Source organism: Phascolarctos cinereus, unplaced genomic scaffold, assembly GCF_003287225.1.
Source record: "Phascolarctos cinereus isolate Bilbo 61053 unplaced genomic scaffold, phaCin_HiC Scaffold_5;HRSCAF=322, whole genome shotgun sequence".
NCBI lineage: Eukaryota > Metazoa > Chordata > Mammalia > Diprotodontia > Phascolarctidae > Phascolarctos > Phascolarctos cinereus.
In genome coordinates this window covers 236,683,050-236,696,849 of record NW_027555958.1, presented here as the reverse complement: position 1 = coordinate 236,696,849, position 13,800 = coordinate 236,683,050, and the positions used below count along the sequence as shown (strand labels likewise).

Genomic DNA, 13,800 nt, shown 5'->3' with positions numbered 1-13,800 from the left:
AGTATGCAAATGCTTTACGATTATTATCTTATTTGATCCTCACAACAGCTGTTTTCCTGACTCCCAGCCCATCCCACTGAACTTCACAGTTCTTTCCTCAGTTTGCCCTCCAGACTCTCCAAATTTGCACCTCATTACTTTCCAGATTAAATGGGGAGAAAATTCCAGTCTAAATTGGAAAAGGAGAACAGAATCCGAATTACAAATTACAGGGTTCTTTAAAAGTGAAGCTTTATGACTTTAAGTAATTAGAGTTAAGATAACAAAAATACCCTGAGGGGACCTACTTTAATGAAAGGAAAAGAATAGTCTGTAATTAGCATATCAATGGTAAATTAATGCCCACTTCCAAAGAACTTCGGGTTTCACTACAGTTGTTTCTCCTCAGTAGTTTTGATCTTTTGAGATAGTGTTCTGTGACTCTTCCTGACTCCATTTGGTGTTTTCTAGTGGACTGGTTTGCCATTTCCTTCTCCAGCTCATTTTACAGATGGGAAAACTGAGGCAAGTAGGGTTAAGTGACTTGCCCAGGGTCACACAGCCAGTAAATGTCTGAGGCCGGATTTAAACTAAGGGAAGATGAGTCTTCCTATGCACTATGGCGCCACCTAGCTGCCCCCTTTTGATTTCATCCACCCGGGCAAATCCTGCAGCTCTGGTAACCTCACTGCTGGGCTAGTCCTCTCGGGTCACTACCCACGTAACCCTAGGCAAGTCATTTAACCTCACTGGGCCTCAGTTTCCTCATCTGTAAAAGGAGGGAGTTAGACTATATGGCCTGTGAGGTCCCTTCCAGTTCTAGAGCTATGTTCCCATGATCTATTATTCTTCCTATTACCTGAGTAAAGGTAAATCTCAGATTGCTGCTTTGCATTCTTTAATCACCTAGTAACTGTGGGTAGGGAGAAGAGAGATTTTCAGCAGGAGCCCAGGTAATCTCACATGAGACAGGGCCCATCTGATCAAATCTGTCAGTCATTCAACAAACATTCGTCAGATGTTAAGCCCTGGAGATCCAAATAAAGACACAGATGTTGTCCTTACCCTCAAGGAGCTCACATTCTGAAGAGGGCGGAGGGATGATGTTTTTGCCTTTATTTATGTATCCATTGCTTAACACAATGAATGTTGAATGATTGAACACAGGGGCACTGCCCCATGTGTGAGAATAGCTGAGCACTCTAGCTGAGAGAGACATCATGTAAAGAACTAGATATGTGCAAGATTATATTCATATATATACATACATATATACACATATATGTGTATGTGTGTGTGTATATACATGAGGTAAAAAGGCGAGCAGGATGCAGGAAGTGAGATATGACATAAGATGCAAGATGGGACCAGTCAGAAAAGCGATCAGAGAAGACTGCATTGGTGCTCCCACCATAGACTTCTCTGTGTGCTTTCACAAAGCATCCCGAATTACCAGACATCCCAGAGCAGTCCCTCCCCCTTTCCTGTTCTCTTTGCTTATCTGTATGACAAAGATACTTCCTGACTACCTGATATCCCAGGTATTTCAGAGCAGTGCTTACCCCTCCTCCCTTCTCCTGCTCCCCTCCGCCCATCCCATCAAACTATTTATAGACCAGACACCTAACCTGGCTAATAGCTCTGCCTCCCTCTGGGTGCATTACCCCCAGTAAATGCCTTTCTTTAACTTGGAGACTGTCCAAGTGAATTCTTTCAGGACACTGAGACCAGTCTATTCTTCATCATAGATATATGTACGTACATATGTGTATATACATAAACAGTGTGTATGTATATATCTGGATGTGTGCACACATGCATGTGTATATATTATACACATATGTATATATGTGTATATGCACATATATACATATGAATAGAATAGATAGAAAGTAATCTCAGAAGGAAGGTGCTGGCAGGAGGTAGAAATGGAGGGGAGAGAGACTCTGCAGAAGGTAAGATTTTCAGGTGAGACATGAAGGCATCCAGGAAAGTTAAGAGGAAGATGTGAACAAGGAGAGAATTCCAGGCAAAAGGGACAGAGTGAGAAGGCAGGGAAGGTCAGGAAGGTTAATGTAGCTGCATCATAGACCATACTTGGAGGGGAATAAAATGCAAAAAACATTGGAAAGGTAGAAAGAGGCTTTAAATACTAAGCAGAACATTTTTTTATTTGATCTTAGAGGGAAGAGGGAGTTGATGAAGGGGGAGGGAGGAGCAGTGACATGGCCAGACATGCACTTTAGGAAGTTCACTTTGACAAGGGGAATGGAAAATTAATTAGACTGGGGAGGGGGCCAAAGGGACTCTGCATAGATGGTTACCTACTAGGGTCTAAGTGTAAAATGAAGGGATGGGACTAGATGATTATAATAATAGCTAGCATTTATATAGCACCTCCTATGTGCTAGACACTTTACAAATATTATTTCAGCCGATCCCCACAACCACCGTCGGTGGCAGGTGCTATCATTACATTTTGTTGTTCAGTTATTTCAGTTGTGTCCAATTCTCTGTGACTCCATTTGGAGTTTTCTTGGCACAGATACTAGAGAGGTTTGTCATTTCCTTCTCCAGCTCATTTTACAGATGAGGAAACTGAGGCAAACAGGGTTAAGCAACTTGCTCAGATTCACACAGCTAGGAAGTGTGTCTGAGGCCAGATTTGAACAGAAGCCTTTCTGATTCCAAGCCCAGTGCTCTATCTACTGCACCCCCTAGATGCCCATTATTATATTTTATAGTGGAGGAAACTGAGGCAAAAAGAGGTTAAGAGGCTTGCCAAGGGTCACACAGATAGTAAGTATCTGAGGTTAAATTTGAACTCAGATCTTCCTGACTTCCTAGTGCCCTTCTTGGCTGCCTCAGGATCTCCAAAGTCCCCTCCAGCTTTAGACTCATTAGGCTATAATCCTAAATAACTTAATGGGCCTCAGTTTCCCTCTCTTTAAAAATTAGTCTTTTGGATTAGATAGCAGACCCAGAAGTCCCCTCCAGTTCTAGACGGATGCCGCCATGACAGATCCCCTCTCTCATCTAGACCACTGTAGCAACTCAAAGCCTTTGCAGCTTGGCAGCCCCTGCCAGAGCATGGACTCCGATAGCCTTAGAGGAGTCACCTCCACAGCACAGTAGCCATGGGAGGAAGACTTTAATGGAGGAAATGATTCACCCCTAAATTCTCAGCCACACATTTAGTTTGCTCAGGAAATCTTTCCTCGGGGAGAATGTCATGGCTAACTTCAGCACCAGCCTTGCCCAAAGTTAATGCAAACTCTGAGCTAGTGAAATCAAAATGAATGAAGTTTTACTGCATGTTGCCTTGGGGCTTCTATATAAAAATCAGGAGGAGGGTGATAGCTGAGCTTTACACTATTAATATTTTACTTTGTTCTCCTTCCTTGTAGAGGATGAGGAGAGATGAGGTCCTAAGTCCCAGACAGCAGTGAAGGCAGCTCCCCAGAAGAAGCAATTTAGAGGCAGCATCTGTATAGTGGATACAGCTGGCCTGGAAACCAGGATATTGTTGTTAAGTCATGTCTGACTCTTCATGAGTCAGACTCCGTGGACTGTCTGTGGGTTCTTCTTGACAAAGATAATAGAGTAGTTTGCTATTTCTGTCTCCGAGTTTGCCATTTCCTTCTCCAGTGGAGTAAGGCAAGCAGAGGTTAAGTGACTTGCCCAGGGTCACACAGCTAGTAAGTGTCTGAGGCTGGATGTGAACTCAGGTCTTCCTGACTCCAGGCCCAGTACTCTACCCACTGAGGTTTCCTCCTGGAACCAGGATGACCTATGTTCAAGTGTGCCTTTTGACACATAGTGGGAGTGAGACTCTGAGCAACAGCGAGAATACTAACCTTAACTTCTCTGTTGGCAGTGAGGTTGTGCAGTAGACAGAGAGCCAGGCCTGAAGTCAGGACAACTTCCTGAGTTCAAATGCTGCCTCAGACACTCACTAGCTGTGTGACCCTGGGCAAGTCACTCAACCCTGTTTACTTCAGTTTCCTCATCTGTCAAATGAGCTGGAGAAGGAAATGGCAACACTCCAGTATCTCTGCCAAGAAAACTCCAAATGGGGTCATGAAGAGTCAGACATGACTGAAATGACACAAAACCCAAAAAAACCTCTCAGTTGCTTTAGTAGGCGACTCTAAGACTGGAAGGTGACCTGACTCTGTAAAGGACTTTCCTCCTCTAGGAGTTCCCTCTATCAATGAAAGCACAGAGCTAGTCTCTAATGTTATTCTTTTAAATTAATTAATTTATTTTCACAAGCATTTATTATCTGTCTTCACTGCCCCTCCACCATGAACAATTACAATGGAACAAAATGCTCATAAAAAAGATTTTAGTCCCATGTTGGCCACGCCCAAAAATGTATGTAAGTCTTTCTTCAATTTAAGTCTATCAGCTCTCTGCCACGTGAGTGTCATGTTTCATCTTTCATCTTTCTTGTTGCATTGATCAGAATTCTAAAGACTTTCAAAATTGTTTTTCTCTATAATGTCATTGCAGAAATTGTTCTCCCAGTTCTGTTTACTTCACTCTACATCACATCATACCTATTGTTTTTCTAAGGGATATATGTGTCCGTATTGGCCTAGCCAGTCTGCATTTTGACAACCCACTCCTCTTACATACTTCTTCCTCCTTTGGCTTCCATGACACTGCTTTCCACTGGTCCTCATCTTGGCCAGAGCACTCTTTCTCAGTCTCTTTTGCAGGATCATCAGCCATCTTGTACCTACTAAACATGGGGGACCCCAAGGCTCCATCCTGGTCCTCCTATCCCTACCTTCTTAGGGATCTGCTCCCATGGGCTCAATTTTTATCTCTCAGCAGATGACTCTCAAATCTATATATCTAGTCCCAATCTCTCTCCTGAGCTTTAGTCTCAAATGACCAACTACCTATAGGACGGTTCCATCTGGATGTCCCATTGGCCACTTTAACTCAGTGGAGCTCATTATCTTTTCCCCTAAACCTGCCCCCGATCCAGACTCCTCTATTTCTGTGGAGGGTGCTACTATCCTTTTAATCACCAGGTTTACAACCTTCAAATCATTTTTGACTGTTACCACTCCCTTCTCTGCCCCCCACCCTCATCCTATCAGTTGCCAAATCTTGTTGACTCTGTCTCCTAAACTTGTTCCTTTCTCTCCACTCAGAGTCTTTCATCTCCTCTCATCTGGAGTACTTACTGTATTAACCTCTTAGTTAATTAATTAATTAATCTTTCAGTACACTTCCACTTTTTCCCTCTTCCAATCTGCCCACCATAGAACTGCCAAAATAATATCCCTAAGACACAAGTCCAACTACATCACCTATTTTACAGATGAGGAAACTGAAATTAATTGACTCACCCAGGGTCACACAGCTAGTTAGTGTTTTCAGCTGGATTTGATCTCAGGTCTTCCTGACTCTGGGTCCAACTCTTTGTCTACTGTGCCATCTAGTTGCCTGATAAAATATAGATTCCTCGGTCTGGCACATAAAGCTCTCTACAGTCTGACTCCCTCCTATATTTCTAGACTTCTCTTATATTACTGCTCTTTATGAACTTTACATTCCAGACCACTTGTTCTTTGAACGAACAAACGTTCTGCCCTTTCCCCATACCTGGCATCCTCTCCCTTTTTACCTCTGCCTCGAAGAATCCCTAGCTTCCTCATGGGCTCAGTTCAGGTGTCACCTCCTACTCTTTTGATCCCCCCATTTCTTAGCATTCTCTCTATCCTCAATTATCTTTATTCACTTAACATCTGTATTCTCCAGGAGAATGTAAGGACTGAGAAAATGCCATCTGATCTACCAATTGAAATAGCTAGTTACCTTGGAGAAAGCATCCATGTATAGATGGCCTTGCAGGGAAGAGGGGAACCTTCAACCATGGCATGGGCGGTGGGCGGTGGGGAGGGCTAGTATGGAGTATATTCTAGGCTAAGAGATGAACAATGTGCCCTTTCCTTTGATTTATATGATGCTTTTTTGTTTATCATGTTGCTGTGTACATCTGTATATCACACACACACACACACACACACACACAGGCTTCCTGAGGGCAGGGGCTGAGTCTCCATCATCAGAATGGGAGACATAAGAACTGTTCCTTTTCCACTCTATCTCCCACAGACCCCAGCACAAAGCTTTGCCTACAGCAATTACTCAGGACACTTTGTGGAGAAGAGCAGGAGGTAGACACTGACCTAATGTGTCTCAGAGGAAGCATGACAGGCAGTAATGGGGGCTGGCCAGCTCGTTCCCCTCAGAGCAGTGATTAAGTCGTTAGTGGGTGTGATTAAGAAGCCGTAAGCAGGGATGTGGAAAAGGCTTGTCTCATTAAAAGACCTGTTGGCTCCAAACCATCTCTTGACAAATGCCAATTGTGATGGTTAGGAGCAAAAGAAAGAGAGACAGAGTCTAAAAATCTTCCCCCTAGGGGTCCTCCACCTTAGACAAACCCAGCTGGCTTGCTCCTCTGAACTTCCATTCTATTTCCCTCATCTCCAGGTCTTTCTATCTCAAGGATTATTTGTCCTTCCTACTTCCTTGAGATGCCTTGGCCTTTTCTTCCTCCACCTTATTCCTCCATCATCTTGCCCACACACACTTCACCATTCCTGCCATTGTCCCCTCCCCATCCCTCCTCCAGCCATGGACAGCATTCACAGAGCTGTTCCTACCCTTGACGTGGTTGGGGTGTTTTTGAAGAAGACCAGAGTCGAGGGCATCTCTGTTGGGAAAGGGGTCAGAGAAGGTCTGAGGCTACTGTGGGAGTATTTGTCAGAGGAAGAAGGCTCACTTTCCACTCAGGGCAGAGGAAGATCTGATTGGGAGGACTGAGATGGGAGTGGGAAGATTTTTCATTAATGATTTGACACTTTTGATCCTATCTATGGGAATCTGACTAGGGAACTGAAGAAGGGAAAGGGGGAGAGAGGAATGCACTGTCCTTTGAGTTGGAGATTGGAGGCAGGGAGTATATGAGGCACCTAATTACCTAATTACTTATCCTGGCATGTGGAGAGGAGAGACAAGCTAGGATTTGTGTTCTTTCTGGTAGCTAACAACATCTTTCTGTCCCTATTTTCCCATATCTCCATCTCTGCCTATTTCTCCATGCTCTGTCAATCATCCTCTCTTTCATTATCTTCTCCTGTATCCCCAAATTTCCATTTCTTCCCATATCTTCATCTCCCATTTTCCTCACCTCCAATCTCCATATCTCCTATCCATCTCCCCATATTTCCTATCTCCCCAACTTCCTGTCTCCCAATATCTCCATCCCTCCTTGTCTCTATTCCTCCTTATATCTTCCTCTCTCCCATATTTCCATCTCTCCCAATCTCTGTCTCTCCTTCTTCTCATATCTCCTCTCCCCACTTCCTTGTGCTTCTTCTCCTTATATCTTTCTCTCTACCCATCTCCCCGTGCCATTCCTCCTCCCCATGTGTCCCTCTCTCTCATATCACTATCCCTCCCTATCTCTTATCTCCTCTCATCCCCATATCTCCTTCTCTCCCCCTATTTCTATCTTGTCCATCTCCCTGGGTCTTCCTTCTCCTCTCATCCTGCCTCATCTCTCCTCATATTTCCATCTCGTCCATCTCCCTGGGTCTCCCCTCCCCTCTCAGTGTCTCAGGGACACGTGTATCGATTCTGCACCAGTGAGGGCATTTGGCTACAGGACAAAAACTCCAGCATGCCCTGGAGGGATCTGTCAGAGTGTGAGAACAAGTCAGAAGAGGTAAGCTGGGCTGTGAACAGACTGGGGGAAGGGAAGGACAAGTGGATGATAATAGGAGAGGGGAGCGGAGTGATCCACTTATACGTGAGAAGGAAGCGGGACAAGACATCAGCCCGGGATGGAAGGCTCTGGGAAGACATAAGCTCACCTGGATCATCATCCATCCCCTACTTCCAGGTTCTGTGCATAGAATGCATTCTGGGTCACTGGGGTGACCTGTCCTGCTCTAGCAGGTACTCTTCCCCCTACTCAGAGACCACTTGTAGTGTCTCTGGAGCATGCAGACAACTGTCTTCCTCTGTCTCTCTCATCCCTTAAACCAGAAGCTCACTCCTGTGACCCAAGGGAGTGGCCAAGGAATGGGGCCAAGGTTGAGGATGATTTCCAGTCCCAGGTAGACTCTATGGATCAGATGTGCCACAGCTAGGGAAGAGCACTGTCATGCTGGTCTGAGTGGGGAGGAGGACGGGATTGGAAGTAATAGCCTTGTCCCTGCCCCTCCCCAAACCCACACCCACACAGAGCCACCCTGAGGAGCAGCTTCTGTCTTTCACCGTCATCTACACTGTGGGCTATGCACTCTCCTTCTCAGCCCTGGTCATCGCCACGGCCATCCTCCTTCGATTCAGGTAACTAATGGGAACTGGGCAGGAGAAGTGTTTGAGAATCAGGAGGGAGAGAGTGGGAATGGGATCTTCTCTACAGCAGCAGCCTGCCCCTAACTTTGCAAGGGAGTGTTATAGTAAGAAGCATGATGGGTTTTGAGTTAGAAGACCTGGGTTTGAATCCCCCTTCTGGGCTTTAGTTCATCGTCTGTGATCTTGGTGTGGGGGGGTGTCTGAGGATCCTTCTAGTTCTAATTCTCCAATCCTAAGGAATGCTTCTGGGAAGGTCCATCTTCTCTTCACTGGACTTAAAATAAAATCAGTGAGCATTTATGGAGTGTCTATTATGCTAGAAAGGAGGCAGCTAGGTGGTTAAGTGGATAAAGTGCTCAACCCAGGGTCAGGAAGACCTGAGTTCAAATCTAGACTCAGACACTTACTAGCTGGCTGACCCTGGGCAAGTCACTTAACCTCTATTTGCCTTAATCCAGTGGAGAAATAAGTGGCAAAGAAAACCCCAAATGGGGTCATGAAGAGTAGGATATGACTGAAAACAACTGAACCACAAAAACATTATGCTAAGAGTCTCATGTTAGGCTTCAAATAAGTAGACTCATTCTAACTCTCCCATTCCTGTTTTTTTTTGAGATTTCCATAATCTCTTAAAAATAACAAATAGTAGAAAGGTCACTAGAATTAAGTCCAGATTTAAGAAGCCTAAATTTTCATTTTGGCTTTACCACCAATTAGCTATGTAATCCTAGGCAAGCCTTTGTTTGGGCCTCATTTGTAAAATGGAGGGGTTGGAATAGCTGATCTTTCTAGTTTCAACAGTCCATGTTTGATGATTCACTGAGATGACCTTCCTGGTGTTTATCAGCTCCCACAAGAAAGTCCTTCCCCAGGGTCAAGCCTCAGTCCTTCCAGCTACCATTCTAATCTGTTGCCTGTGAATATAAACTAGTCTTTGAAAGCTGGAGCTAGGATCTGTTTAAGTAGGTAGAAAGAGAGAAAATCTCTCTAGGTGGGTGGAGTAGCATGAGCCAGGCAATGTAGTCAAGAATGTGCATGACTTGGATGTGAGAGGGTGGCAAGGGAAGGGAGAATTAGGAGACTTTATTCATGTTGGTCTTCAAATATTTTTTAAAGGCTTTGAATGCCAGGTGGAATGGTGGAGAGCAATGGGAGGTTTTAAGGCGATGAGGGCTTGGCCTGAGAGATAAAGGATTGTCTTGCTTTTCTTTGTATCTCTAGCACTTAGCCCAGTGACTGGCATACAGTAGGTGCTTCATATGAGCTAGGTGACTAGTAGTAGGTGGCAGCCTAGACCTAACCCGTTACCAGTTCAGATGTTCTGTTCCTTTTGCTCCACTGGGGGGAGGGGAAGAGTCCCAATGGTGGTCAAAGGGGAGCTGCTTTGTATTCACTGGCTCAACTCCACATAGAAAGAGGGTTTTGTGTGTGTGTGTGTGTGTGTGTGTGTGTGTGTGTGTGTATGTGTGTGGTGGAAAGGACCTAGGGTCAGGAAGACCTGAGTTCAAATCCAACCATAGACAATGACTTGCTGGGTGACCCTAGGTAAGTCACTCAACCATTTTCTGCCTCAGTTTCCCCCTCTGTAAAATGGGGATAATAATATCACCTTCCCCCCCCCAAAAGTTGTTGTGGGGATCAAATGAGATATTTGTAAAGTACTTACCACAGTGCCTGACATGTAGTAGCTGATATAGATAGATAGATAGATAGATGTTAGCTGCTGTTGTAGTTGTACGACTATGTGTGTGTGTGTGGTGGAAAGGATAGAATGTTGGACCTAGAGTCAGGAAGACCTGAGTTCAAATCCAACCATAGACAATGACTTACTGGGTGACCCTAGGTAAGTCACTTAACCATCCTCTGCCTCAGTTTCCCCCTCTGTAAAATGGGGATAATAATATCACCTCCTCCCCTGCAAGGTTGTTGTGGGGATCAAATGAGATATTTGTAAAGTACTTACCACAGTGCCTGACATGTAGTAGCTGATATAGATAGATAGATAGATGTTAGCTGCTGTTGTAGTTGTACGACTGTGTGTGTGTGTGTGTGTGTGTGTGTGTGTGTGTGTGTGTTTGCATGCATGTGCACACTTGGGCATGTGACTCTACTGGGGAGCTCTGACTGATGGTGTTGACCTGCCTTGGCATAGAAATGGTAGGAGGGGTGGGTGAGGGTAAGACCAGCACACGGAGGCTGGTGCTGGACAGCAGTGGGGCTGGGGGCTGTGCTCTCCCCACAGACATCTGCACTGTACTCGGAACTACATCCACTTGAATCTGTTCATGTCCTTCATCCTCCGAGCTTTGTCCGTGTTCGTCAGGGATGCTGTGCTGAAGTGGATGTACGGTACAGCTACCCGACACCACCAGTGGGATGGCCTCCTCTCCTACCAGGTCTGCGGGCGGGGGTGGGTAGGGGCATGTGGATGTATATGTGGGTGTGGGGTTTAGAGGTACTGGGAGTTCTGAAGTGGGAGAGGAAGATAGGGAGAGGAGGAGAGAGCTGGGGGACGAAGGTTAGGAAGGGAATAAACATCTATTAAGCACCTACTACGTGCCAGGCACTGTGCTTTATAAATATCATCTTATATAATCCTCATGCCAACCTGGGATGTAGGTACTATTATGGCCCCCATTTTACCGAGGTTAAGTGACTTGCCCAGGGTCACTTGGCTAGGAAGTATCTGAGGCTGGATTTGAATTCCGGTCTTCCTGACTCCAGGCCCAAAGACAGACAGACAAGTAAGTATTAGTAGTAGATGTGGTTTTGTCAGTTAGTTGTGTCCAACTCTGTGACCCCACTTGGTGTTTTCTTAGCAAAGATACCAAAGTGGTTTGCCATTTCCTTTTCCAGCTCATTTTATGGATGACAAAATTAAGGTTAACAAAAGAGGGTTAAATGACTTGTCCAGGGTCATAGTATCTGAAGCCAGATTTGAACTCAGGTCCTCCTGCCTCTAGGCCTAATGCCTTTGCCACCCAGCTCCCCTAATCCTAGTAGTAGCAGTACCAGAACTACTAGTACTAGTGGTAGTACTAGAACTACTAGGGCTAGTGGTGTACTAGAATTACTTGTGCTAGTGGTAGAACTACTAGTGCTAGTGGTAGTAGTGATAAAGATGATGATGATGACAGGCCACGTTCAGATAGCACTTGAAGGTTTACAAAATACTTTCTATGCCATCAACACTTGCTGTGCCAGGCTCTGTGTTGGGCACTAGGAATACAAAGATAAAAATGCAATTTACCAGCTTTGTAACCCAAGGTCACTTCCTCTCTCTCTGCCTCAGTTTCCTCATCAATAAAATTAAGGACTTGGACTCAGTCAGTGGCTTCTTAGGTCCCTTCCTAAGTCTTTTATCATATGAAACAGTGCCTGCCTCAAGAAGCTCCCATTCTATTGGGGGAAAACAATATGTGCACATATGAATATATATAAAGAGTATACAAGATAATTACAAAGTCATTTTGATGGGGAGAAGGGAACAGTAATTTACTAAGAACCTACAATGCGTCAGGCACTGTGCTAATTATTTGATAATGCTAATAATTTGATCAAAATAATTACTTGATAATAAACAATTTGATAATTGATAATATTTGATAATCATTTGCTAATGAGATCAAAGTTTAGGCAGGGAGATGACTAGCTGAGGGGAGGGGTGATCAGAAAAGATCTGATGGTTGTGGGCTGCTACTGTGAGCTGAGTTTTTAAAAAAGTCATTTCATTTGATCCTCACTGCTCTCCTGTAAGGTAGATGCCATTATTATCCCCATTTTACAGGTAAGAAAACTGAGGATCACAGAAGCACATGACTCATCCAGCGTCATATAGGTAGTGTCTGAGGCAAGATTTAAATCCAAGTCTTCCTAATTAGTAGTCTAGATAGAGTCTAGCGTTCCATCCACTATTCCACTAGTTCTTAAATTTTTTGGTTTCAGGACCTTTTTACTAATTTAAAAATTACAAAGGACCCCATAAAGGGCTTTTGTTTATGATGTAGGGGTGTGCTGAAGCCACGCTCCACTTGAACCAATTATGAAACTTTCAGTGTGAGCATTTATACCTCAGAAATAGGTGTATACTGCAAATCCGAGCAGCTTGGTGGTGCAGTAGATAGAGCGCCAGTTCTGAGTCAGGAAAAATTTCCCTTCCTGAGTTCAAATCTGGTCTCAGACACTTATTAGCTGTGTTACCTTGGGCAAGTCACTTCACCCTGTTTGCCTCAGTTTCCTCATCTGTAAAATGAGCTGGAGAAGGAAATGGCAAATCACTATAGCGCCTTTGCCAAGAAAACCCCAAATGGGGTCAAGAAGAGTCAGTTGTAATTGAAATGACTGTACAACAACAACAAAAAAAACCCATGGCTTTATTTATGTATTTTAGTTGTTGGGGATCTAGACTTAAGAAAGTGATGGAGAAAATGTTAATTATGAATATTAAATTTAAAAATGTGTAGTGGGTACTCCCCCCTCATGCAAGCCAGTGGTTACATATTTATTAGCACACTCCTGGTTATCTCTATTGATACTGAATTATTAAAAATGAGAAATCTTAGTATTATTATAACGATAGTTTTGATCTTCTGAGTCCCCAGACCACATCTTGAGAAACCATTGCACTACACTACACTGCCTAATAATGAAAGCGAGTTCCATAAACCGAGTCTAAGAAGATATGGGGAAAGGAAGAAATAAAGTCTTCACCTTCAGGGAGTTTCTAGTCTGATGAGTTCCTGGGTCAGGGGGCCTCTAAGATCATGGGGGGAAATAGTCTTTGCCCTTAGCAAGCCTCCAATGTCAGGATGGGGGAGATTTTGTCCCTGCCTTCAGACAACTTCCAATCTTATGGGAATGGCTTTCTCTGCTCTCAGGGAGCTTCCAGTCTTGCAGGGTAGACTCAGTGTCTGCCTTCAGGGAACTTCCAGTCTTATGGGTTATACATAGTCCCTATGGTTTCCCTAGGAAACCTTCAGACTTGGTGGAAGAGGTGGGGGAAGGAAGATGTAGCTCTTGCCTTGCAGAAGCTCCTGGTGTGATGGGAAAGACACAGATCCTGGCCTAGGGGAGCTCCAGGTTTACTGCAGCAAAGACTTATTCAGCCATGAGCACTGATGTGAGTCTTGCCCCTCCACAGGAGTCCCTGAGCTGCCGCCTGGTGTTTATCATGATGCAGTACTGTGTGGCCGCCAACTACTACTGGCTTCTGGTGGAGGGCATCTACCTGTACACCCTGCTTGTGCTGTCTGTCTTCTCTGAACAGAGGGTCTTCAGACTCTACATATTCATTGGCTGGGGTAAGGGGGTGCGTGGGGGAAGGAGGCTGGTGCCTAGGTCGCTCAGGGTTATCCCATAGCAAACTGCAGGTCCTCCCTGTGGGGACCAGGAGGTATGAGGCAGGAGCCATATGAAGACAGTCATACACCACCT

At 44.7% G+C, this 13,800-nt stretch overlaps 1 protein-coding gene across 1 annotated transcript in view; it reads left to right on the top strand.

Annotated features, from left to right (window-relative positions):
• Positions 1 to 13,800, top strand: part of GLP1R (glucagon like peptide 1 receptor) — a 74,874-nt gene that overhangs the window by 38,299 nt on the left and 22,775 nt on the right. The window contains exons 4-7 of the mRNA XM_020999358.2: positions 7,617 to 7,729; positions 8,252 to 8,358; positions 10,610 to 10,763; positions 13,508 to 13,667. Coding sequence (XP_020855017.1) covers positions 7,617 to 7,729; positions 8,252 to 8,358; positions 10,610 to 10,763; positions 13,508 to 13,667 — 534 coding nt within the window. The remainder of the gene's footprint in view (positions 1 to 7,616; positions 7,730 to 8,251; positions 8,359 to 10,609; positions 10,764 to 13,507; positions 13,668 to 13,800) is intronic.